Source organism: Colletotrichum higginsianum, chromosome 9 (genome assembly GCF_001672515.1).
Source record: "Colletotrichum higginsianum IMI 349063 chromosome 9, whole genome shotgun sequence".
NCBI lineage: Eukaryota > Fungi > Ascomycota > Sordariomycetes > Glomerellales > Glomerellaceae > Colletotrichum > Colletotrichum higginsianum.
Genome location: NC_030961.1, coordinates 3404766 through 3430788, shown reverse-complemented (window position 1 = coordinate 3430788; position 26023 = coordinate 3404766). Strand labels below are relative to the sequence as shown.

The following is a 26023-nucleotide window of genomic DNA, read 5'->3' as shown; positions in this document are numbered from 1 at the left end:
ATACGCACGAAAGTCGCGATTTCTTCTGAACCATATCCCTCATGATGTAAGCTGCACGGCTTTGCAGACAGTAGTCATGTTGGTAAGCTCTTCACCTCCGGTATTCTGGATCCAATGATCTGCTGACCTCAATGCACAGCATGTTCAGTGTTTGCTGGGCGGTCGCTGGCAGGAAGCCGAGTCGTATCTCTCGATTGCCTGCCGAATGGTGTATACACTTAGAGGACACGTCTTCGAAGGACAACAGGCTCCGAGTACAAGTGATCCATCACCCAACAAGGAAACGCGGCATGTTCGGAACCTTTTCTGGCTCTGCTATGTATCAGACAAAGACCTGTCCCTTCGTACCGGGCAGCCTCCCTTGCTTGCCGACATCTACTGCGACCTGACTTTGCCCGAAAGCTACCTGAGCTCTTACACGTATTTACGCGGCCTCGAAGAACCCTCCCGGCTTGGCGATACACACCTGGCCAGTCTCACGCCGCACCTCTGGGGCGACGCCCAGCTCGGCTGCCTTAAGGAAAAGATATACCGCCTCCTCTACTCCGTCCACGCGACGAGCGACAAGGACAACCGGCTCCTGGTGCACATCCGCCAGCTGGATGATGAGATCGAGCGCTGGCGGCTCTCCGTCCCCCTCGATTTCCGCCCTGCCCTCTCCGTCTCCCCAGACACGCTGATCGTCACGCGCGAGACCAAACCACCCCAGCGGAAGCGGTACTTCCATCTCCTGCTCGAGTACTGGTACTTGATGATCTTTGTCCATACGACGGTCAGGAGATACGACGCCCATACGGTGATTGGCGATGGGAGCCATGACCTGCATAGCGTCATCCACTCGAGCTACGACCTGTCTCTGGAGGCTGGCAGATCGACGCTTCGGTGCCTGAGGGTGTTTACGAAGACACTGTCGGACGAGCATCTGTGGTAAGCCGCGCCCTTTGACCGAGCTGCCGCCGCTGCTGGCCAGCGTCAGTCTCCAGCAGTGAGTCCCCCTGTTGGCTAAGATGACCTGCAGGTTTCTTATTTTCTACACCACCAATGCCGCCATCTCTCTCTTCCTCAACATAGTCATCCACCCGGAGGAGGTAGACGGACAGCTTGACTTGGAGCTCCTCATCTCGGCGGCCAACACACTCCGCATGGTAAAGCCGCGGGGCGCAGTGCCGGACGAAGGGGCCCGGATACAGCAGCACTCCGACTTCATCATGTGGCTCGTATGGCTTGGGTCATGCGCCATAACGAAGGAGAGAGAAGGGAATGGACACCATGGTTAAGTAGCAGGAGAAAGAGGGTCCAGACGCCTCATAAAAGGGTTCCGAGGCAATCTGAACAGACAAGCAGTCGGGCCACCACTGCATCTACCCCACTCAAAGTACTGCGGGCGAGACCATGCCAATCATTGCATGTCATTCAGGGATACCGAGTTCAGTCCGGCGTGGTATTGCAGCCTCCAGATGACTTCCTGGCGCCATCTTGTCAGGGGAATGGGCAGCTTTCACGCCTTCACGCTGGCGCACGTTCAGGACCACTGTCATCAATGTCACCATTCACGCGCCGGTCCCTGGTATCTATATACGGCTATACATTGACGGGGTAGACATGCCGATGGCCAAGTTGTGTCACGGTGAGGGCGACGCCGACGCATGTGTACATTGAATGCATTCCGATGTCTGGAAAGTGCTCAGACGGCCCTCATATGTACTTACTTAAATGACACGTCCCCGGCAGCTGTGGCAGAGTTGATTAGGCAAGAGAAACACGGAAATCATGTGTTTTAACTAGAAGACACGCAATAAAGAGGGAAGAATCTACAAATGATTCAGCGTATGATAGATACTCTTGAAGCCTGCGTAGACTTTAGCTCGTCCTTCGTTTCAAAGCATTTCTATGATGATGTTCCCCGAGGTGAAATCATAAGAAGCATGTTGCAGCTGATCATCCGAATGTCGCAGCTTCTATTCAGCGTTCTCAGCTTTGCGTTTACTTCTAGCCTGGCTTGCCTGAGTCTCCGTACACAGAGACCTTATCGCCCGTAGCATTGGCACTGTAGGGAGAGAGTAACATGACACGGACAGAAGCACAGCAAAGTTGGGCGTTCATTCACACCGAGACTCACCGAGGATGGCTGTCCTGTCCCCCCCCACGTGCCCGTCACCTTTGCAAACCCAAGCTTTTCAACCCCCGCCCGGGTCGAACTCGTAAAATGAAGACCAATCGAGTGGCTTGGATGTCTGCTAGTCGAATCCTCTAAAGAACAGACCGTCCACCGTCACCTTCGGGAGTTGTCGCAGGCGTTGCTGCGCCGCGCTTCCGCATCCGATCGTTGGCAGCCACATCCGCACCGAGATGGTGGGCCGCTGGTCGGCGACATCCGACCGATAGACTTACTCGGCCGACGAACCCAGCTCGGGGAGATAGAGTGAGGGAGGTAGAGAGCAAGCTGATACTGGTTATCGAGAGGAGAAGAAAAGCCAGCCTCGAGATAGACTCGCGTGCCCTCTTGCCCAAGAAGGGCATCTCATTCCCGCTGGCCAGCAGCCACAATATCGGTTCCTGTTCTTCTTATCTCTCGAGTCATCCATCACCCTCTTCCCACTCCCCCCCCCCCGTCCCTCAACAGAGTTACGCAAGCTCGGCCCAGTATCTGGTCCATACTCATCGCCGGGATCGCAGAGCGGACATATCCCTACTCAGCGCGGTGACATCGACCTTCCGTCTTCGGCCTAGAGACCCCTGGGGACAAGCCCCCCAACGTTATCAGGGAAAACCAGCCCCAGGCGTACCGTGGGATGGCATTGGACGCTGTCTGGATTTAACGTTATTTGCTCCTCTCTAGGCTCCATAGGGCAGGGATCTGTTGGCCTGTGATTTTTTTTTCTTCTCCAAGTGGCGGGGAAACTCTCTCTTTTTTTTTTCTTCCCGGTCTTCTTGTCTTTCTTTCATTCGTTCTCGCTCCGACTCGAACAGACCAACGCAACGAAAAGGCTTACCGGAGCTTGGATGGAAACAGAAGGCCGGATGACATGTCGGGACCAAGGGACAGAGAGAGAGACATGCGCCAAGCCGGCCTGGCACAACGTGACGGCTTGCGATGACACCGTTGAGACCATGTCCCTAAGGTAGGTCATGCAGTAGCAGCGGTAGCAGCAGCAGCAGCAGCAGCAAGCAGCAGTACATCGTACAACCAACCGAGGGATTGTCACTCTCCGCTCCGCAGTCTGGAGTGCATCCATTGGGCTCCATGATGAGCGTCCGGTTGCTCCGCACTCGTTCGTCAGGGTACGTGGGGTGACCATGTTCTACGTTTCTGTAGCACGAAAATGGTTGGGGGGGGGGGGGGGGGTTGCTCTCAATGTCACCAGAGAGGAGGCCTGCCACGACTCTCCCAGAATCCCTCTCGCTCGTCCTCAAGTTTCGCCCCATCTCCCAGACAAGGCCTAGTCTTGGACCCAAACATCTCGGTTATCCGTCGAGAGCAGTCGAGTCGAGTCGAGCCGAGCCTCGAGCTGAACAAGAGACTCGAGAGACCGTGATGAGTCTCTGACCGCAGATTGGTCCATGAGTCGCACGAAGGAATTAACACCACCAACAGGAACACGCCAATACTAGCCCCCCGGCTCTTGTCTTCGACCCAACATCGAGTCTCCTGAAGGGGAAAAGAGGCCGCTGATAAGCCAATCATCAAAACCGCGACCACACGTGTATCCCCCCTCGTCTGCCCGCGGCTGCAGCTCTTGGCAAATTGCTACCTTTTCACCGAAGAAGCTGGCTTTCCCGGCACCAACACTCTTGGCGAGTGGCCAGGAGAGAAAGACGAGCCTCGGGAGCCTCTCGTCGTCTTTGTCCAGCCAGTCAGAGTTGTCCGAGATGCTCTTCTCGAGCTGTTGAACCCCCCCCTGTCTGTCTGTCTCTCTGTTTCTTCGTTGCCCGGTGTCACAATCGCATGTGGTTCCCTCCCCCACAGTCGTCCACCCTCGTGCGCGCGCAGAGATCGGCGGGCTGCCCAATAGGTTTTTTTCTTGTATAGGTAGGTATATAATAGCACACATATATATATATCAAGGTCGAGGGTAGCTTGGATTCCACAACCCACGATAGCTTTTGTGAAGACAGCCGAAGCTTTCCCTCCCCTCTTCGTCCTCCTCCTGTGTCCCCAGTTCATTGTGTGGCGCAGCGTCAACCACGGCATCACGGAGGCTTAATTGACTCTTCCCGTGTAACCCGGATACATCAGACCGAGCCTCAACCTCGACCTTGACCTCGTCGTGGTCCATCTTTCTGATTCTCTGTCTCTCTCTCCCTGTCTCCCTCTCCCACCGTCCACCACCACCGCCCACGATGCGCCAGTCTCTCTCGACGCTGGCCCTGGCCCTCCTCGCCGGCACCGCCTCGGCGGTCCCCGAGAAGGAGGACGGTGACCACCTCTACTCGTCCCACCTCGCCAAGCGCGGCATCGACGCCGAGGGCAACTTCAACGTCTCCTTCTTCCACGTCAACGACGTCCACGCCCACCTCGACGAGTTCTCGTCCTCGGGCACCGACTGCACGCGCCCCGAGCGCGGCTGCTACGGCGGCTACGCGCGCATCAAGCACACGGTCGACGAGCTCCGCCCGCAGTACAACGACTCGCTCTGGCTCAACGTCGGCGACGAGTTCCAGGGCACGCTCTTCTACTCCTTCTACAAGGGCGAGAAGATCGCCGAGACCATCAACCAGCTCGGCTTCGACGCCATGACGCTCGGCAACCACGAGTTCGACGGCGGCGACGACGAGCTCGGCGACTTCCTGCTCAACCTGACCTTCCCCGTCGTCTCGGCCAACATCGTCTCGGACAACGAGAAGCTCAACAAGACCATCAAGCCCTACCACATCTTCGACGCCCAGCAGCTCGCCGTCATCGGCGTCACCACCACCTCCACGCCGGGCATCTCGTCCCCCGGCGAGGGCACCAAGTTCCTCGACGTCGTCAGCACCGTCCAGTCCACCATCGACCACATCCGCTCCACCACCAACATCACCCGCATCGCCGCCATCACCCACATCGGCTACGAGGAGGACCAGAAGCTTGCCGAGCAGACCACCGGCCTCTACCTCATCATGGGCGGCCACTCCCACACCCTGCTGGGCGACATGGAGGACGCCGAGGGCCCCTACCCGACCGTCAAGAAGAACCGCGACGGCGACGACGTCTTCATCGTCACCGCCTACCGCTGGGGCGAGTACGTCGGCTACATCGACGTCACCTACGACGCCGACGGCAAGGTCCTCGCCTACCACGGCGGCCCCATCCACCTCACCAACACCACCGAGCAGGACCCGGAGCTGCAGGCCCAGATCGAGGCGTGGCGCGGACCGTTCGAGGCCTTCGCCTCCGAGGTCGTCGGCTCCACCAACGTCGAGCTCGACCAGACGCTCTGCCAGCGCCAGGAGTGCCTCCTCGGCAACGTCATGACGGACGCCATGTACGAGTACCGCCTCAACACCTCGGCCTCGGCCTCGTCCGCGACGCCCCCCGACTTCGCCCTCATCAACGCCGGCGGCATCCGCGCCACCATCGACCAGGGCGACATCACCCGCGGCGAGGTCCTCACCTCGTTCCCCTTTGGCAACTCCATCGTCGAGATCGAGTACAAGGGCTCCGACCTGCGCAAGGTGCTCGAGGGCGCCGTCAGCAAGGTCAACCAGTTCAACGGCGCCGCCATCACCTCCTTCTTCCAGGTCTCCAAGAACGTCGTCATCCAGTACAACACGACCGGCAACAACGGCTCCAAGCTCGTCTCCGTCGAGGTCGCCGGCGAGGCCCTCGACGACGACAAGGACTACCGCGTCGTCACCCTCGACTTCCTGGCCGGCGGCGGCGACAACATCTTTGTCGCCACCACCGACTTCGTCTCCCTCGACACCCAGGACGAGGTCCTCGTGCAGTACGTGCAGGCCAAGAGCCCCATCGACGCAAAGATCGAGGGCCGCATCGTCCAGAGCAACGGCACCGCCACCACGCCCACCGGCACTGCCACCGGCACCGGCACCGGCGCCGCCCCGACCTCCACCTCGGGACAGAGCGGTGCCGGCATGGTGTCCGTCAGCGTCGGCGCCGTGGCCCTGAGCCTGTTTGCCGTCCTGGCCATGTAGATTTGATATCCCCGGGGGCGCATGTGTAATGTAATGTAGTAAATGAAGCGGACGACGTAGATGTATAAGTAAAGTAATTATATAAGAGTATGTCTTGGCCCAAAACGTTGGTTATCCCTGAGTACATGGGTCTGCTTCGATGTGACGTCAACTTTTTCTAGATTTCACATGTCTTTCTTCACGTATCATAGATGGGATTGACTCGCAAGTGATCAGCAACATTGTCAACCGCTTTCGTCGTGAATCTTCCAATTCTTCCACAACTGGAGGTGGGGTGTTCCGAGCAGAAAAGACTGATATGGTTGTGAGTTTAACTCTAAAACAGACACGGATACAATCATCAGACCGACGGGATGGTCACCATGAGAAGGACCAGAGCTGAAGAAGAGGATCCCTTGCTCTACACACCACACAGCCCTGAATAATTACACTCAAACCTACCAGTACCAACGCCATCGCCACCCACTCAAGACTCACACTCACACTCACACGCTGTCAAGCCTCAAGGCTTACCGGAATTGACGATAGATGTCCGTTCCGTAACCTGAGCCTCGACCGCCTCAAAGTCTGATGGCGGCCGAGAAGAGTGGCTGTATCATGTGTTACCTGTCCTCGCAACGATCTCCCTGGCTGTCACCGTATCTCCCAACTTCAGTGTGCAGTACTTGTACATACGCGACCGTGGTTACGTGCTATCGCTACCTAGGTAGCTACCACTCACTCCAGATGTTTCGGATGCGCCGGTGTGTAAACGATGCGGGGAGAGTTTGGCAGATTGACGTGGGTTGCCATGCTTCGGCGGTGCGGGGAGAGGAGGGGAAAGATATCACAAAAGCACAAGATCGCTCATCAACACGAAGGTGAGAACCTCTAAACCATATTCAGATCCCTTAATAATTGATGATGAGGTCCTCACTACTCGGCTCACTTGACGTTCCAGTCTCGCTCGCCGGGCTGCTGGCGAGCGTCGCCATCGCAAGCGCGGCCATCTACATCATCTACCAGCGGTACTTCCACCCCTTGGCCGCGTATCCGGGCCCTTTTTGGGCGTCCATCACGGATCTCTGGCAGGTAAACGAGTTCCTGTCGCTGAGACAGCCCTACAACTTGGCGGACCTCCACCAGAGATACGGCGAGTTCGTGCGCTACGGCCCGGACAAGCTGAGCATCACCGCCGAGGAGGTCGTTCCTTTGGTGTACCAGAAGGGCGGCCAGCGGTTGCCCAAGACCGAATACTACGATGCGTTTGGGTCGAAGACGCCCAACGTGTTTGGGATGAGATCGCCCGAGGTAGCAACCCAAACCAAACCAAACCAACCAGAGGCTCACGGAGCCATGCAGAGAGAGTTTTGGTGCTGATCCCCCTCACAGCTGCACTCCATCCGCCGGCGTCACATGTCGCACAGCTTCTCCATGACAAGCGTCAAGGGCATGGAGCAGTACCTGGACGAGAACATCACCCTCTTGCGCGAGAAGATCGCGAGGCTCTCCAAGGAAGGGAGACCATTCGACCTGAAAAGGCTGCTTCACTTCTATACCATCGACGTCCTCGGGGAGCTAGCCTTCAGCCGCTCCTTCGGCGTCCAGCTCTCCGGCGACGAATCTCGCGTGCCGCCGGTCATCCCGCACACCCTCCTCGGATCGACGCTGGGGTCCTGGCCGGCCATGACGCAGACTCTCAAGCAGTGGCTACCGAGGGTGCCGCTCCAAGGGCTGCAAGCTCTGTTCCGGGGCAGGGCGAAATGCGCGGGTATGGCGGCCGACTGTGTTCGGCGACGGCTTGAGGAAGTTGAGCAGGATGAGCAAAAGGGGAAGATCCAGAGGAAGGACATCTTGACGAACCTCATCCTCGCAAGGCACCCCGAGACGGGGGAGAAGATTGCGTCGAAGGACCTCGAGGCGGAGGCGTTTGGGATGATGTGAGTTTAGGGACTCGAGACGTTCATCTCCCGTTCTTGAAGCAGCACTACTAACACCCTTTTCTCTTTTTTCCGGACTGGCAGCATTGCTGGGACGCACACGACGAGCGCCACTGCCACGCTGCTCTTCTGGAACCTGCTGCACAACCCGGAAGCCCTAAGGAAGTGTGTTGACGAGGTTGACGATAGCCTGACGTCACTGGACAACGGCAAAGAGGCCTACTCGATCGCCGAGGTCGAGAACTCGTTGCCGTTCCTGCGATCGTGCGTCAAGGAGAACTACCGGCTGACCCCCGTGTTCACCATGCCCCTGGCGAGACGCGTGACTTCTCCCGAGGGCATCATCGTTGCCGGCCGACACATCAAGCAAGGGGTGAGTTCTCCCTATTCCCCGTTTACCCTCTGACTTGACACAATGGTGTCATGAGGGAGGGAGGGAGGAGAGGAGAGGGAGGAGAGGGGGTTTTGCTTCTCCGAGACGTTGTCTTGCACCCCGCTCACGAAAACACATACCACAGACATCAGTTGCCGTATGCAACCACTCGTTTCACCACAACCCGCGGGTCTGGGGCGACGACCACGACGTGTTCGACCCGGCTCGATGGGACCAGCCCGAGACCGCCGCGCGCGGACGCTTCCTCATGCACTTTGGCCTCGGGGCCCGTCAGTGTCTCGGTAAGACGCTGGCGCAGTCCAACATCTACAAGCTCGCCAGCACCCTGCTGCGAGACTTTGACTTCCGGCTTGCCGACCCGGTGGAAGAGGGCCAGGTGGCGAGGGGCCAGTTCCGCGGGAAGCTGCCGCAGATGATCAGCGTGGGCGTGAGCGACCTGAAGGGCCCGTTGATGGTTATCGCCAGACCGAGGACTGCAGACGATGCGGTGTAAAGAGGGGGGGGGGGGAGGCGAGATGAGACTGGTCATCGATTGGGATGCATTTTTTGAACACGGTAGCTGATGTCGAGGGTGAAGTCTTTATTCCAGTTTCATCTCTACGATTAGACAAATGTCAAGATGTCTATACATTATCAAAACTCCATGAGCCCAGCCCATTTATAAACCATAAACCCATTCATCCTTTTCATATATAGCTCGAGGCACTCCAAAAAAGAAAACGCCGTATCAGTCTAGAGCCAAAGCCAGGTCTCCTTCAGTCATCAACCCATTACAGGACATTAATATAGACATGAAAATCATCATCCTTCATCCACCGTCAGATCTGCGCGGGCTTGATGTTGCCCAGCTCCGTCGGCAGACTCGTGTGCCTCACCGTGGTGTTCTCGGGCCTCCACCCCCTGAACATGGGATGCGAGAGCAGCGGCGGCGTCTTCAGGCGTATCGTCGGCGGGCGGACGAGACCCCCTCCCGACTCTCTCACGCCTCCAACCCCCGCCTCCTCCTCCTCCTCGACGGGCAGCGTGACGCGGCGCGTCGGGTACTTCTTATGGAGCAGCTGCCACGTCCTCTCGACGCGGGCCTCGTGCTCGGTCCAGTCGCCGCCGCGGAGGGCCATCAGCAAACCCTCGCCCTCCTCCGCGTCGATGCTCGCCTTGGACCTGTTGCGGCCGTGCCAGGTCCTGTTGCGGGTGCGCGGGGGCGGCGAGACGGGTGCGGCGTCGGGGCTGCCGGGACTGTCCGGGGCGGCGGCGACGACGACGACAACGGGGTCTACGGTGACGGAGGATGACCTGTCCTGCAGCGACTTGCGGATGATGGTGTCCCGCAGCTCCTCCTCGGCCAGCAGGATGCGCGAGCGGGTCAGCTTCGTGCGGCGGGCGTACTCGTCCCAGGTGAGGTCCGGGTCGCGCAGGCAAGCGTTTTTGAAGTCCTCGGCGGATTGCTGTTTCCTGCGGCGGCGGCGGCGAGTGACGATGAAGTAGGCGGCGAGGGCGACGGCGAGGAGGAGGGCGGCGCCGAGAACGGTGGAGATGATGATGAGGGTCTGGGTGCTCGGGGCGCCGGGGGCCGGGGCGGTGAAGTCGGCGGCTACGGGGTCGGCCGGGGCGGAAGACGAGGAAGACGAAGAGGAGGACGACGAGGAGGAGACGGTCTTGTCGTCGGATCTCGAGGAGAGGGGGATCAACATCTTTTCTAGCGAGTGACTGGTGTTTCGACTTTTGGTTTGTTTCTTAAACGAATGTGGTGTGTGTAGCCATGGACTCCAGAAAGGGGAAAACAAAAAAGAGAGTCGGACGGGAAACGACCCCCGGGCACACGAAGGAATAATGTGGGATGTAGAAGTCGAAACTCTTGACCGCTTGAGATTGTGTGACTGACATGGGGGGGTGAGGAGGAGGGAGGAGGAGGAGGAGGAGGGGGAGCACATCCGTCTTTGTATCAACACGGACACTCTCCGTGGACCATCTCCGGGTGTGAGGCAATACTCCAGCCAAAAACAAAGGCGGTATTCTATTTTAAAACGATTAGACGTGCATAATTCTCCAAGCAAAAAAAGGACTCTAGGAGGGCGTTTTCCTCGCAGACTGACGACGTAGACTAGAACGACTAGCCTCCTGTTGGGCCTGCGCAGGAACCGGGACCGGACGCCAGGAACACGGCACTCATTCACCTGGGCTGCTTTTCTCACCGCATCGTCCCACGGTGGCTGCAGGCGATATTCTCCTCTCTGCACGCCAATCCTGGCACACACACCCCTCCTCTTGGCGGGCGGAAGCGAGACCCGGAGGCCGCTCGACGTACAGGCACCCGGAAGGATACGAGACTGGACTGAGAGAGAGAGAGAGACTGACAGGAAGCAGACAAACATGGGCACAGCAACAGTGGGTGGGATCTCTCTCTCTCTTTCTCTCTCTCTGTGTGTGTGTGTGTGTGTGAGATGAGAAAAGGATGGCTGGGCGTCTGGCTGTCTCTCTGGGTGGTTCGCCCGGTGTCCACGAACCATAAAGTCTCGTCTCTCCCTCTCCCGCCAGAGTCAGTCATGATTCAAGGGCCGGCTCGCTACGACAGGGGCATGGCAAGGGGGGGGGATGGGGGGAAAAGGCATGCGTTCGCCGACTCCTCAAGAGACCGCAAACCCGTGATTAGGGAACAGAGGTGTAAAAAAAAACAAAAAAACCACCCAGCCACACAGATCAGAGACTCCAAGGATGAGGGACTTTAGGGCTGGCCAGGGGTCCTGAGATAGCTGTTGGCGCGCTATAAATGGACACCCCTTTCTGTCGGGAACGAAAGAGAGAGAGAGAGAGAGAGAGGGACCAAGAGGGGGTCGTCAACACGAGGTTAGACACAGTAGCGCCGCATTGGCACGAAAGCCCCAAAAGCAAACCCCCGGGCAAAATATGCCGTGTGGCTGCTTGTTCGAGTGCGACGGGGAGGGTTTCCCGGCCCTCTTCAAGGCCCGCGGGATGGCCATGTTCGCCGGCCGCGGGCCTATCAGCGATCAGAGGGACTCTGGGAACTCCCGGTGGTGGTGGCTGGACCGGCGGCCGAGCCATGCGAGACAGGGATCGGACGGTTTTCTCTCGGCCGTCGTTCTCTGTCGTCTCCTGGTTGGTTGTCTTGGTCTCTGGCCTCGTCTGGCTGGTTGGCTGGTTGCTATTGCTGTTGCTATTGCCATTGCTCCTTGCCGATAACCGGTACACAATGATGGGGGATTCTGGCCCGAGACTGGAAGACCATCCAGTCGTGGGCGTCCGTCATTGGACGAGCGTGTCACGTACGTGAGATCCAACGGACCGCATGCTTGGTTTGCGTACTTCTCGTGGTTCTTCAGGCACAAACAACATACGCGGAGGCTAGACGGGCAATGGCGGGTGATGTGGATGGATGGACGGATGGATTGATGGATGCATCTTGCAGTGGGAGGAGAGTGTCGCTTGACTCACAACCCAACCTGCACTTGGGCAGCGGAGGAAGCAAAATGTCCGACATGACGATCTCCCTCAATGTCTCACTTGTCAACCCGGGCGTGGCCTTCGTTGTTCTATCTTTGCTTCATTCGGACAAACGCAAGTCAACGCAGCCACACCGCTCCCTCCCTCTCCCGGTCCGCGGGGAGAAAAAGGCAATCAGGGCAAACAAAAATCATCCCATCCGTGTTTCTGATTTCTTGCTTCTGTTTGCCTCGTACGACGGCACGTTGCATCTAGAGACTTTTGTTTCGGCCAACGACGCAGCAAACCACGCAAGATGCCGAAGAGACTCTTTGCAGTTTCCCGCCGCTTCCTATGCTCCTCTCATCCTCTCTCTCACAGACTCTCGGTCCTTTGAGCTCTTGTAGCAGGCCGTCGTCGTCTCCATCCATCCATCCATCCATCCGTCACAAACTCCCATCCAAGACAAAGTCCAACACCACAACCTGTCTTTTCTGCCCCTCAGTCCGCGTGTAGATGGAAACCATCTGCTGCGCCCCCGACTCGTACGCCTCGATCTGCGGCTCGCCCGAGAACCCGCCCCCCCGCCAGAGCGTGACATACTCGAACCCGAGCCCCCCGCCCTCGGTCTCGTCGCCGCCGCCGCCGCCGCCGCCGCCGTCCTTCTTCTTCCGAGGCAGCCGGGCGCCCAGGACCGTGAGCGTGTCGTCCCGGTTCCCCGGTAGCGCAAACACGACGCCGCCACCGCCCGGCACAGCGACGACGTCCCCGCGCGCGCCCGTCCGCGTCGGTCGGAGGTCGTCCGGCAGCGCGTGCCGGCTCCATTCGCCCGCCTCCGGGCTGCGGTAGTAGTGCATCCAGACCTCGTTCTCGCGGTTCAGCACGTGGAACCCGCCGTCGCCATCGGCCGCCTGCGCCTCCTGGTTCAGGATGCCGCTGTTCATGGGTATGTCGAAGACGATGAGGTCCTCGCCGTCGGGGAACACGGTCTCGCCGAGCTCGAGGTTGGCGAGGCGTTCGCCGCGGGTGTTATTGAATGTCTTGCCTCCGTCGTCGCTGTTGACGTAGAATAACTGCGTTGAAGAGGTTAGAAGCAAGTCACCATCATTCTCTCTCTCACACACTCTCTCACACACTCTCTCACACACTCTCTCTCACTCTCTCACTCTCTCACTCTCTCACTCTCTCACTCTCTCACTCTCTCACTCTCTCACTCTCTCACTCTCTCACTCTCTCACTCTCTCACTCTCTCACTCTCTCACTCTCTCACTCTCTCACTCTCTCACTCTCTCACTCTCTCACTCTCTCACTCTCTCACTCTCTCACTCTCTCACTCTCTCACTCTCTCACTCTCTCACTCTCTCACTCTCTCACTCTCTATCACTCACTCTCTCTCACTCACTCTCTCTCACTCACTCTCTCTCACTTCACCCCCCGCGTCTCTCCAGGGACCGTCTACTTACATTGTGGTTATTCTCGGGCCCGTTGGGTCCGGCCTGGACGGTGTGCAGCCTCGCCTCGGGGTCGTCGACGCCCTCGTACCAGACGAATCCACGGTAGGTCCCGGACACGTGGATGCGCCCGCCCGCGTACGAGATGCCGTTGATGTACGGGTTGTTCTTGACGCCCGTGAGGAACTGGCCGACGTACGAGTACGACTGAGTCTTGCTGCTGTATCTAAAGAGGTGATCGGATCCCGCGCCGGCTCTGACTCGGCGGCCGTCAGCTGCGACAATCCTAGTACTATCTCACGACATCGACGGACACGGGCGGCTCACGTACATGCCAATGCGGTAGCTCAGAAGGAGATCGTCGTCGACGCGTAGGAACCGGGGGTACGTCGTCTCGAGGAAGAGCTTCTCGATGCCCAGCTGGCCGGTGCGAGTGTAGCCCGGCAACTGGTTGTGAGTCGGGCTGAACAGCGACGGCGTCCACTGGTGCGCAGCTGGGTTCGTCGCGACGCCCTGCACCGACATGCGGTAGTGCAGACTTGACACATCCCTCCGTCAACAAGGAGGTCCTCTGAACAGGCGAGACGCGAGTGGGGTGATTGATTGTCTTGACTCACGGATCGCAGTGGTGGTCGAAGGAGACGTGGATGGACCCGTCCCCGGCGCAGACGCCTATCGAGATGGTGTTGTGCCCGTCGTCCGCCGTCTGCTCGTAGTCGGCAAAGGTCAACGTCTCCCAGCTTCCGAGTGAGCCGCCGACGGGCCGCCGCGCGAGGCTGACCAGGAGGACGTCGCTGTCGGCATCCTTGTGAGCGTAGAAGCAGGCGTACTGCCAGCCGCTGAAGGTCGTCAGCGCGTCCTGCTGGAACGAGTTGGCGTTGATGCGGTGCTCTCGTCGAGCGTCGGGCGCCAACTCGGACTTGGCGAGCAGCGTCAGTTGGCAACTTGAACCCATTTCGTGTGTAGAACCGATCTTGGAATTCCACTCTGAATCTCACTCGCACTCTCTCACTCTGCCAATGCCGCGTTCTTACGCAAGGCCTTGTCAGACCTACCAACCAATCAACCAAGTAGCCCCTCTCTGTCTCTCTCTCTCTCTCTTTCTCTCTCTCTGCGTGTGCCGTTCACTGTGACGTATGGTTGATCACTCCCATGACACACCACCACTACACTATAATCGGGGAAAGGGGAGCCGAGGCGGATGCGGGATTGCTTCCCCCCCACCGGGTGACGATTCCCCCGATACGCCGATGTGGCTGAGGATCCCGAGTCTTCGTCCGAACAGCCGACGCGCCCATTCCAAGACCCGGCGCTTCTGACGATGCCCGATCCCCTCATCCCACTGTTGGTTCAACCCAAAAAATATGGCAAAGCGAGAGTCGAGAGAACTACCTACCCTGTCGAGCCGTGGCGGGCCCCCTCTCAGTTTGTCTCCATTCGCCTCGGCTTCCCTCCACAGACACCCCCATGTTTCCCCCGCGTTTTGCAACCATGCGCGCCGCCTGCCTCTCTTGTTGTTTCCCTCGCCAATGGGGCGCTTCCCGGACAAAGGTCTGGATGGAACCATCCGCGGGGAGGAGAGGGGGCAGACAAGACGAGACTGACTTGATAGCGGAGCTCGTGCAGATGGGAATGATCAGCAGGGAAATGCTGTTTGTGTGCGACTTTGTAGAGTTGGGAAACTGGATATAAACAATCGCAAGCTGCCGCCTCCTCTGCCGCATCGCACTGTTTTTGTTTTTGGCAGAGTTGTTCCCGTTCATCTCAACTCCCTCCCATCATCCTGATAGTCATAAGTTGTCAGCTGAGAAAAAGGTCACTTCCAGCGCCGTGCAAAAGAAAAAAAAAAGAAGAAAAAAAGAAAGAAAAAGGGAGAGAAAAAGAGACAACCAAACAGATCCCGCAACCATGGGCTGGAACCTCAAGTTGAAGAACAGCGACGACCGCCACGCCCTCGAGTCGACGACGCCGTCCACCACCAAGACGGTCTCCTGGCTTAAGGACCCGGGTCTCCGGCCGCTCAACTTCGGCCTCTTCTTCCTCCTCTTTGGCGACGTCGCCCACGGCTTCGACGGGTCTCTCATCAACAACCTGCAGCAGATCAACAAATGGCAAGAAGGTCAGTCAGTCAGTCCGTCAGTCAGCCAGCCACAACCAACTCCTTCGAGGCCGTTCCGTTGCTAGAAGAACCTCCTCTACCTCCCCTTCTTTCCAACTCCCCCCTTGTTGAGTTTCTTTCTGACACGACACACGCACCCACGACATGCAGACTTTGACCACCCGCGCAAGAGCCTCCTCGGCGCCCTCAGCGCGTCCTACTGGATCGGCAACATCCTCGGCGTCGTCCTCATCCCCCTCGTCGCCGATCGCCTCGGCCGCCGCATCGCCATCGCCGCCGGCTCCCTCCTCTGCATCGGCGGCGCCGCCATCTGCGCCGCCACCACCAGCAACGGCGCCTTCATCGCCGGCCGCATCCTCCTCGGCATGGGCGGCGTCATGTGCTCCTCCGTCTCGACCGTCCTCATGACCGAGCTGGCCTATCCCGCCCACCGCGCCACCGCCACCGCCCTCAGCAGCACCACCTACAGCGTCGGCGCCATCCTCGCCGCCTGGGTCGCCTTCGGCAGCTTCCGCATCGAAGATTCATGGTTAGTCTATTTCTCTCTCTCTCTCTCCAACTCTCTCTCCCCCACTCTCTCTGCTTGGGGGAGCGGGAGAGCATTATCCGCTACGATACTTCCCAAGCTAACCAGAAGCTTTCCTCCAGGGCTTGGAGAACGCCAACCTTGATCCAGGCGTTTCCCTCGGCCATGGTTCTGTGCGGACTTTTCTTTCTTCCAGAGTAAGTCGTCGTCACTTCGGCTGTCAGACGAAGCTTGTCCCCCTCCCCCCTCCTTCTAGTACTTGACTCGTCGTCCGTTGTTTCTTTTTCCTGACCCATGCTTTTCTTTCTACCAGATCACCCCGGTGGCTCTGCAGCAGGGGCAAGGAACAGACGGCGCTTGACATCCTCGCAAAGTATCACGGCGCCGGCAATGTCGACGATGCCGTTGTGCAGCACGAGTACGCCGAGATCCGCGACACCATCGAGGCCGAGATCACGCAGAACAAGAACCCCTTCCACCTCAAGGCCCTGTTCGCGACCCCGGGCAACCGCTGGCGCTCCTTCATCATCATCTGGTGCGGCATTTGCAAGCAGTGGAGCGGCAATGGCCTCGTCTCGTATTATCTCGGTATGTTGCTATCGTTGTTTGCTAAATCCCTCATGGTGTCCTCCAAGGGGAAGTGAAAGTGAAAGAACGACAAGCCTGTGACCACTACCAGAGACCAATCAACTAACCCCCTTTTTTTCTTCTCCCAGGCTCCATGCTCAAGAGCGCCGGCATCACGAAGCAGATTGAGACGACGCTCATCACGGCCACGTCGCAGATGTTCAGCTTCGCCTGCTCCTTCGCCTTCGCCTTCCTGCCGGCGCGCGTCGGCCGCCGTCCGCTGATGCTGACGAGCATGGCCGGCATGTGGATCGTCTTCGCCGTCATCACCGCCACCTCGGGCGCCTACGTCGAGACGGGTAACCGTCATGCCAGCTACACCACCGTCGCCTTCATCTACCTCTACAGCGGCGTCCACAACCTAGGATGGACGGGCGCCCAGATGCTCTATAGTGAGATTCACCCTCGCCCTCTCTCTCACACACACACACTCTCTCTCCCTCTCTCTCTCACTCTCTCTCCGTCTACCTCTGGCTATCTCCTTCTCTCTATCCTTCTTTTGTTGATACAAAAAGCCCTAAACGCTAACAACCCCCCAAGTCGTCGAGATCTTGCCCTACACCATCCGCGCCAAGGGCATGGCCATGTTCTCCCTCGTCGCGGGCATCTGCGGCGCCTTCAACACCTACGTCAACCCGCTGGGCATCGCCGCCATGTCGTGGAAATTTTACTTCTTCTACGTCGGCTGGATCATTGTCCAGTTCGTCGTCGTCTACCTTGTCTTCCCGGAGGTGAGTTTGAAGGGTTCATTCCCCCCCCCCTATCCCCCTCGGGAAGAATGCTGTGAGAAAAACATGTCCCAGTCGGCTGACGCTACGATCGCAGACCAAGGGCCCGAGTCTCGAGCAGATTGCCCTTTTGTTCGACGGCAAGGATGCTCAGGTTGGCAGGGTCAACGCCGTCGCCGACGAGATGCTCGACGAGAAGGAGGGCGGCGTTGCGGTAGAGACCAGGGAGAGGCAGTAGTTCCATGTAGGTTCCCGCGGCCTCGAATGCGGCTTCATGCCCTGTAGTTGGACGTCACATTGGCTATGGCACCAAAAAACGAGTTGTTTTACTCGAGAAATAGCGGTAGCGTTTATTGCATAATACCATTTGTCCACCCGCAAAGGCTCTGGTCTTCCCTGTCCCCCATGGACTTGGTCAGTTGTTAGGCTTCTGGGCGGTTTCCCGGCGTCGTGATTCCTCAGCATAGTGCAAACCTACGTTTGTTTTCTTTGTGAAAGAACACACTCTGGTAAGCTTTCCCTGCATGTTGAACACTCCGCGGAAGAGTGTCTCGTCAACCTTGGAATGTAGATGCCGAGAAAGTCTCTTTTTCGGCGTTATGCCAGGCCATGACTAGGACATCCAGAACCACCCGAAAACTGCAACTGCCGTTGCCGATCGACGCGAGTAAGTCTTCTCGCAGTACGATGGTTTGTATTTTCGGTTGCTGTTTCCGTCATGTCGGATCTATACAGCCGAGGTTTCGTTCGGTAACAATCACGGTCTGAAAACTGACATCTAGACATCGTGCTGAAAGCCCGGACAATCAAGAGCCAAGAAGAGGCAACCGCCTCTGTTGCGAGGATTCTTGTCAGCGCGTTTGTGTTGATAGATAGCGGATGCTTGGGTGACAGTTGCTTAGGTCTTCCTTCTAATGGTTGACAGCATGCTTAACGAAGCTGGGTTCGTTACTTGAGAAAACGCCATAACCTACAGATGGCGTGAGAACTATGAACGCCCAGTTTGGAAGAGGCCAGCATAGCATTACACCCGCCCACCATACCAGACGCCACCTCGGCGTTCTCACGGAATCCCAGAGTCCGTGCTATCTGATTTGTCGAGAAGGAAGCCAGATCGAGACGCAAATATCTCGAAACCAGATCTCAAAGTTTGTTTCCCGACCGTTGACGTCAGTATTTCCCCAGACAAAAGCCCAGTCCTTTCGTTTCTATGAAACGAAGAAGAGAACCCGAAACCTTCGGATCCCGGTTGTCAACGGCCCATGTCAAAGGAAGTCCGTAATCCCAGTCTGCCGTCTCTACAGTAGAGCATTCAGATTTCTCCAGAGAAGTAGTTTCACAGGGAAGGGGAGTTTTAGGGGGGCGAGAAAGGTGGCATCTGGGGGCAAGCCTAAACAGGCTATGCTCTACGCGCGCAACTCCCTCGGGACCCTGGCACCAGGGCCCTTCCTCACCCCTGTCTCCGTCGTCCTATCCACCCACGGCGAGATATAAGCTTTGGGCGTCTGCTCGTTCTGGCCAAGCTGGCAAAGGAAAGGGCACTGGGTGTTCATGTTACTGATCCATGCAAGAAACTCAAAAGCACCACCCGGTTTGGCCTCGTCGGGGAGCCCATCCGCGGGCCATCCGCGGGCCGTGATGGCTGCGGTGTGCGTAACGCTCACTCCACACCCTTTTTGGTATCTATCCTGTCTCGGCGAGTGTTTTGTATTATTCGTATATCATTCGTTGTGTTACAACAACAACAACAACGACAACCCAGTGCTTCCCTACAAAACCGAGCAGCTGCCTCGTATCGGGGGTATATCTTACAGTATAGCTCGGTGACGAGCTGCTGCTGCTGCTGCTGTCAGGCCAGGCCGCCGTGGCCGGCTCTGCCGTTCTTATAGAAAATCTAAAATCGAGATGGACCCCAACTCCTTGATGCTCCCCAAACCCTCCTTTGTCTGCAACTCTAATGAGCCAGCGAGGAATAAAGAAAAAAGGTAAATAGATGGAGGGGGAAACAAGCATCATTCCGTAATGAAACTCGACGACTTGGTAGAGTCGACGGTGAAGCTGCTCGCGTTGCTCAGTTTCCTGCCGGCGGCGGCGAGCTCCGGTCTCGTCGGCGGCGTCGCCAGCGTGTTGACCTCGACCGAGACGCTCGTCGTGGTCTCGCACTGGATCGCCATGCCCATGACAGACCCCTGCCCCATGCCGAACCCTTTCATGCTGTCCGTGCTCTCGGTGCTCTCGATGCACTCGACCTTGAGCCCCTTGAGGCCGCCCGACTGGGGGCCCTTCCTCGCGAGCTTGCCGCACCACTTCTTGTTGCAAGTGCTCTGTTTCCCCTTGGGGTCTACCCCGCCCACGACGGTCGTCGTGTTGCCAAACCTGGGGGGCGTGCTGCACATGAAGGTGAAGGTTTCCAGGCCGACGTCCTGGGTGGGCGGCCCTTCGGAAGAGAAGACGATGGACCGCCGTGTCGAGGAGTAGAGGGCGACGTCCATCCAGCCGTTGCAGGCGATCATGGCCCCTGCGAAGCAGAAGTAGGCCAGCGAGACTTCATGGCCGGCCATAGATGCGAGGCGGCCGGCCGCCAGAGGTGTGGTGCAGACAACGTAGACCAGGGGGTACAGGAGAAACGTGTGTTGGCGGGCGTAGTCCGGTAGGCCGGGGAGGTGCCTCAATATCGTTGACACGCAAATGGGACGCCATATCCTGGACTTCTGGCTGCCGCAAGGACTCCGTGTTGTGTTCCTCAACGACGATCCGCTACTACAGCTTGATGAGCTGCTCCCGCCACAGCTCGATGGCCGTATTTCAGGTATGACGGGGTTGCCACAGCAAGGGACGACACCGCCGCTTTTTCTTGCTACTCTCTGTAAATGGAAGAATACTGCCAAATAAATCATGGTTGTGAGAATCAGGGAGATGAAGATCCACAGGTAATGGAGAGTCAGGCGGATGTCCTGGTACTTGGAGTTGATCCAGCACTAGAGAGACCGTGTTAGTCCGGCACCACCACCACCACCACAACAACAACAACCACCTTACACGCCCATGAAAGAAACTCACCCAGGCACCGGCTCTGACGTAGAGACCTCCCTCTTTCCTCCCGTTTTCCGTAACGATGACACCAAGGATGCCCGTGCCGTACACAAAGGCCCACATCATGACGATGGCCGTGTGGAAGGCCCAGGTCGGGATCTTCTTGTTCGAGACGATGGACATGTAGGTGTGGATGGCGATGCCCGTGATGAAGACGGACGAGGCCAGGTCGCCCGTCGATACGAACCAGCCCTGCGTCCAGCAAGTGCCCGTGCCGACCTCGATGGCGTTCCTCGTCAGCCACTCGACGTTGAGCAGGAACGCCAACGCCTGCTGGATGTCGGCCAGAAGCAGGTTGAAGATCAGCACGAGGAACTGGTTGGGCGGCTCGTCGATCGCCCTCCGCAACCAACCCTTCTTGGCCGCCTTCTCGGCCTCGGCGTCGGCGGCGTCGGCGGCGGCGGCCCAGTTGGTCGGGATGACGAACGCCGTGTCCGTCGGCCTTGGCGACTCGACCTTGGCGATGGGGTCCGCCTTCTTGGGCGTCGGTGGCCCGTTGCTCCACGATATCAGCTTGTACGTGAGGAACGCGAGCAGGCCGAGGCTCGTGAAGAAGGAGATGAACCCCATGGCGGCCACCGCGGCGAGGCCATTGCGGAGCACCGGCGGCAGCGGACGGATCGAGTAGGGCGAGTTATCCGAATCGTAGTGGTCTGGCGACTCGTTCATCTCCGCTATTCTGAAGTGATCGGCCAGGTTACGCGGCTGCGTGTCGATGTCATGGAGGCAAACGAAACGTGATAAGCGGGTGGGGAAGGGGAGGGGAGGGGGCGGGGGGGCAAGGTGCGAGGGCTGGCGTGGAAGTAGGTAGTTATATCGAAATGTTTTCCGCGGGAACGGTAAACACGTAATACAACACAGCGAAGAGCAAAGATCTCGCGTATACTTGTGTGTTTGTTCAAAGACGAGGGTGGGAAGGGCCCAGGGGTTGAAGTAAACAGGCCAAAACAAGGACTATCCGTCAAGAGAGGGATGGGTTTACACACGCTGCGCGGAAATTCGCCTCCCCAACTTTCCCATCAGTCTTCCCGTGTAGTAGCAAATGCGAACAAGGCGAAGCTGACGCTTTCCCAAACGCCAAGATCAGATATGGTGTACCACCGCCAACCCAAATGGAGGAAGAATTCCGAGTCAAGAGCCGCAAGGAACGACTCAGCAAGAGGCCAAGAGCTTAGTTGAGTTGAGCGCCAACTCCGCCAAGCCTCCCCGACATCCTGCTTGTCCAGAGCGGCCAGCTCCCCGCCCGTGAGCGTGCCCTGTTGGTAGCTGTCGTGCTCCAGGCGCTATGGTAAACAGCTGATCATGGTTAAGATTTTTTTTTTTTCGCTTTTAGAGTTCGAGCTGGGTTATGTGTGCATATGTGTGTGTGTGTGTGTGTGTGATGTAGGTTCTCACTCGACATGCGCCGGCCCAACTTTGAGCGAGGGAGAAGAGCTCGAGAGGTTGCATGTTCCATCCCCGTTCCAAATCGTTCCAGCCTAAACTATGTCTCGAAGGGACGGGACTCTACTTGTTCAGGTAGTCCAGCTCGGCATCCCGCGGATCGGGATGACTCGAGCGCCTCTTCCCAGCCTGTTTTCTGTCCTCTCTGGACGGTAAACTCGCACGCTCTGGGGGAGGGAACCTTGCTCGAGGACGAAAGAAGAACAGAGTCGAGAAGCCCGTGATTGGCCCTCTTCCAATGGGTGTTTCCCCCCCCCCCCCCCTTTTTTTTTCTTTTTTTCTTCCCACAACCTACAATTGTCCGAGCACGATGCGATACAATGTAGAGTTGGGTGCGGACGTGTCACTCCCGCAGGACGCACAAGCTCTCTGAGACGCCATGAACGAACGGTTGGACTCTGCCTGACTCCCGCGTTATTCCCGGCCGCTTTTCGGGCAGCTGAGAGAGTGCCCGGAGTTCGGCCTGTGTTCACTGTGGCTCGTGAGTCGGTGAAGGGGGCAGGCGGGTTAAGAATCATCTGAATATATCGCGAGTTGCCGTTGCGCGACGAGAATGGGGTGATGATCCAACCTCGGTCCTCTAGATACCTCATCTTTCCTCACCTTCCCCCCCGGCAACATGGGAACACCATAGCTCGGGGCAGATAGACTGTGCCTATGCCCGTCAAAGAGGGTCCAGCTCATGCTGATCCTTCTGGGGAAAACCCACTTCCACGCCCGTCGTACGGTTCATTCAGCTTCGAGGCCGGTAGGATGGGACGACGTTGCAGACCGAGCGGGATAAACGCTCCTATTTGCAGGGGAAACCGCGATTGTTTCTGCCGGCAGCTAGAACAACACCCCTCAGCGGCAACGGGACGCGTTTCCACCGATCTTTCCGCCACCTTCTCCGGGCATTCGGTCAACCTCCAGAAGCCTGGATGGCTCTCGAGGTGGATACCAAGATGGACATCGAGATGAGATCTCGAGACGGCGCGTTGCGATGGACCCTCCCTCGCCCTGCCTTTCGGCTGATGTGTTCCGACACAGACAGGGTAAAGTAAAAAAAAAAACAAGAGTTGCCTTGATATCCGAACGGTCTAGCATTTGCCTCGGCTGAAATCTCGATTCCCTATTTTTACGCAGAAAAAGAAAAAAAAAGAGAAAATGGCCCGCGAGAGTTGTCTGGATGCAGGATGCTAAAAAGCTTGCGATCAATGCACAGCCCAACAGGCTTAACCCGCCGGCGGCATCGCTTTCGGATGACCCTTGTGCCGACTGCCTTACAACGCCGGTCGTTGGCTGCGAAGAACGGACGCATGTGCCATTGCTTTTCTTTCCCGAGAACGGAAGGCAAGTAAGTCCAATAGACTTCTGCCCACCCATCCTGAGCCCTCGAAGACGTATCCGATGGAGCCCGACTTGCGATACGCCTCTTTCGGGTCGTCCGATGACTGACGCACCGGCACCCGCGTCCAGGGGGGGGGGGAGGGAAGGGCGAAAGTGTCTTCTTTCTTCTCGTCAGTGAACAGTCTCTGGCACCTTGAGCTTTATTGGACCATGTATGGCGATATGCCTAAAAAAACAATCTGTAGCTGAGGTTGATTCTGGGTGACAGTCCACAACCATTGCAACCTGGCCTGTAGCCACCACAGAGACTCGGAAACCGAACGCATCAACGATCAACCCCAAAGGAACGACAACGTTCAGATTCGACGTCGTTCCACGACACCTCCCGTTTCCGAGACTGCCGCGAATTGGCCGAGATGGCCATCCCTGCTTCCGGTAGCACCGTGCTGAAAGTTCCATCCGACATCACTCCGCTCCTCAGAAGCTGCTGACAGTGACCATGCATCTCGGAGCCGACGAGAGTGGCTGGCCATGCTCTAGAACATCACTGGATTACTCGCAAGATCGTCGGCTATTGGGAAAGTGGCAAATTCCAACCACACTCCGTTAGTCGGAAGGGGTGGAATTTGCTGCACTGTCATGTGGCCCGGATGAGATTGAGGACTTGGATCTGGGTCTCCGTGGCTTGGCTATGGATGTTACACTTTTCTTTTTGGAAACGAGAGCGGAACACGTCAACCTCTTCCAAGGACTTCTCTCCGGGCTGGAATTTCTCCCCTTTCCTCACCCAGCACGGCAGCTGGACGCAAGGTTTCGTCTGTGAATGTCGTGTCACTTCGTTCTAGCCTCCCGAATCTTGAGATGAAGCTTCACTTCAGTTCCCGGTCCATCTCCACACAGAAAGGAGACAGATGCGGCCGTTGAGATATCTCCTCGGAAAATAGCAAGCAAGCAAGCATTGGAGAGCCGAGGGGGGAGAACAACGAGGCCCGCTGGCACGCAATCTCAACGGTCAGCGGGCGCTGAATTGAGGAAACGGTCTTGGGCGATTGAATCATGGCTGATGTAGTAAGTGACGATGAAGTACCCCCGAAGTTGAATCTTCGGACTCGAGTCTTTCATAGACCGTGGTCCCAATGTTAGGAACACCACTCCGTTTGGCTTACAGACCTTGAAACATGCTGCTGTTTTCTCCGCCTTGTGCCCGGCCCCGAGAACACCACCATTTCGGCCAGAGCCTTCCGCCTCAAATCACCAGCGTTCCTCTCGCCTTGGGATGAAACAGTCTACAGATAGGCGGCGACTGTGCTCATGTAATCAAGAAATAAAAGAAGGTGGTTCCCGAAAACGTGACTTCACATGCCAGGATCAGTCAGGCTTTCCACCGTGATGTGAGTGAACGAGCCGTCGGATGTCTAACAAAGCTCTCGCCCTACGAGGCCACACTTTATTCGCACAATTAAAAATAGTATGCGAAACTCAACATGAGAAACTACTTTCGCTGAGCTTTCTGGCACTAGCGTTGGGCATTTTACCCTCTGTGGATCAGTGCTTGCTTGTTATCATTTTCGCGTCAGCCTCCAAACGAGGACGACCATCACAGAACCTAGATGCCATCATTTTTCAAGAAGTAACCTCAACCACTTTTATTTAGAGTAACAATCGACAGCTGAAACACGAGTGTCGGGGGTTCGAGTCGATGGGTGGATGTCCTCTACAGGCCATCAAGCCCACTCAGTCGTGCTTTCGAACGCCCGGCAGATGTCAATTCCTCGTACAACACGTTACAAATGAAGAAACTCACGGCGTTCACCTTGCTTCTTCATTTGAAACGCCAGTAGATCCTGGTGGGATCTTCTTCACTCGCGATGCTGCCACTTGCGCGGCTAGTTACTAGAAGCGCGCAAATAGCTTCCGTATTGGGAACATGATTCTACGGCGCATGGCACACTACTTTGATTTATAGATTGATCGATATATAGTGGCGGGTATGCTTCTCTTCAAACTTTGTGTCTAGAGGCCATTCCGAGCTCCGTGTGGCCAACTCTAAAGCGATTCATCCAAACGGCACTTGCCAACGGCGCCTAGGTGTACCACGCCGCATATTTCAGGGTAGACCTAAGGTTTGTATGACTGAAAAAGTCGGCATACAGAGTCATTTATGCATCACGTTGAGTATTGTAATCACCCCGAGTCTACGGCAGGTATGTTGCGCAACTGAATGGAATAATTGAAATCACACGGGCTATCTTAAGTCTCCGAATTCTTTTTGTTTATGTGAACAGCAGGGAAATTGAGTAATCAGCTGCGCTGTTTACTACTCGTGTACTCGATTCTTCAAGAGTGAGAAGAGTACTCCGATGGCAAAGGGACGAGGGAAAGGGAAGGGGGGGAGAAAGGTGTCCTCAGACGCGGTTGATAATGGGCGGGGAATAATATCGATAAGCCATGCCGGTGAAAGCAAGAGAAGAAGACTCGAACTGCTCCATATCAACCATCAACATATTTCTACATATTCGATCTTTGCTTGACGCCGTTTCGTCCGCATATGCTATATATCACAAACATCAGCGTCTGTGATCATCTCTCTGTCAGTCTCTTGCGTGGATGAAAACGAAAACTGCCATGGTCCGCCTAAATTTCCCCTCATCTTACTCGTCCGAGTAACTACTTATCAAGGTCTAGTAATTTCCGATGGGGGGAGGGGGTGTCTTTTTTGTTCATTATTTCTGTCCTTGGAACAATCATTGAATTTTTGAATGTGTGAGGTGTGGTGTCAATATGAATAATCAGGCCACTCTACCCCCGCGGGGTCGTTGCT

The 26023-nt window shown here is 57.0% G+C and overlaps 7 protein-coding genes across 7 annotated transcripts; 4 read left to right on the top strand and 3 right to left on the bottom strand.

Moving 5' to 3' along the window:
* Positions 1 to 76: 76 nt before the first annotated feature.
* CH63R_13241 (Fungal specific transcription factor) lies at positions 77 to 1277 on the top strand (the record flags this gene model as incomplete). The annotated part of the gene is made up of 3 exons (XM_018308215.1): positions 77 to 82; positions 149 to 927; positions 1019 to 1277. The coding sequence occupies 3 exons, from the start codon at positions 77 to 79 to the stop codon at positions 1275 to 1277; spliced, it is 1044 nt and encodes a 347-aa protein (XP_018152632.1).
* A 3064-nt stretch (positions 1278 to 4341) lies between these two features.
* CH63R_13240 (5'-nucleotidase) lies at positions 4342 to 6135 on the top strand (the record flags this gene model as incomplete). The annotated part of the gene is made up of 1 exon (XM_018308214.1): positions 4342 to 6135. One exon carries the CDS (start codon positions 4342 to 4344, stop codon positions 6133 to 6135), a length of 1794 nt encoding a protein of 597 aa, XP_018152631.1.
* A 900-nt stretch (positions 6136 to 7035) lies between these two features.
* Positions 7036 to 8941, top strand: CH63R_13239 (Isotrichodermin C-15 hydroxylase; the record flags this gene model as incomplete). Its single annotated transcript, XM_018308213.1, has 4 exons — positions 7036 to 7425; positions 7507 to 8054; positions 8139 to 8427; positions 8573 to 8941. The coding sequence occupies 4 exons, from the start codon at positions 7036 to 7038 to the stop codon at positions 8939 to 8941; spliced, it is 1596 nt and encodes a 531-aa protein (XP_018152630.1).
* A 325-nt stretch (positions 8942 to 9266) lies between these two features.
* Positions 9267 to 10139, bottom strand: CH63R_13238 (Transcription factor TFIIB; the record flags this gene model as incomplete). Its single annotated transcript, XM_018308212.1, has 1 exon — positions 9267 to 10139. The coding sequence occupies one exon, from the start codon at positions 10137 to 10139 to the stop codon at positions 9267 to 9269; it is 873 nt and encodes a 290-aa protein (XP_018152629.1).
* Positions 10140 to 12238: 2099 nt separating this feature from the next.
* CH63R_13237 (Dockerin type 1) lies at positions 12239 to 14292 on the bottom strand (the record flags this gene model as incomplete). Its single annotated transcript, XM_018308211.1, has 5 exons — positions 12239 to 12286; positions 12750 to 12959; positions 13350 to 13593; positions 13669 to 13875; positions 13955 to 14292. The coding sequence occupies 5 exons, from the start codon at positions 14290 to 14292 to the stop codon at positions 12239 to 12241; spliced, it is 1047 nt and encodes a 348-aa protein (XP_018152628.1).
* Positions 14293 to 15245: 953 nt separating this feature from the next.
* Positions 15246 to 17575, top strand: CH63R_13236 (Hexose transporter protein; the record flags this gene model as incomplete). The annotated part of the gene is made up of 7 exons (XM_018308210.1): positions 15246 to 15456; positions 15607 to 15985; positions 16105 to 16179; positions 16296 to 16570; positions 16699 to 17001; positions 17150 to 17340; positions 17435 to 17575. 7 exons carry the CDS (start codon positions 15246 to 15248, stop codon positions 17573 to 17575), a joined length of 1575 nt encoding a protein of 524 aa, XP_018152627.1.
* Positions 17576 to 19349: 1774 nt separating this feature from the next.
* CH63R_13235 (Integral membrane protein) lies at positions 19350 to 21099 on the bottom strand (the record flags this gene model as incomplete). Its single annotated transcript, XM_018308209.1, has 2 exons — positions 19350 to 20315; positions 20398 to 21099. The coding sequence occupies 2 exons, from the start codon at positions 21097 to 21099 to the stop codon at positions 19350 to 19352; spliced, it is 1668 nt and encodes a 555-aa protein (XP_018152626.1).
* Positions 21100 to 26023: the final 4924 nt, after the last annotated feature.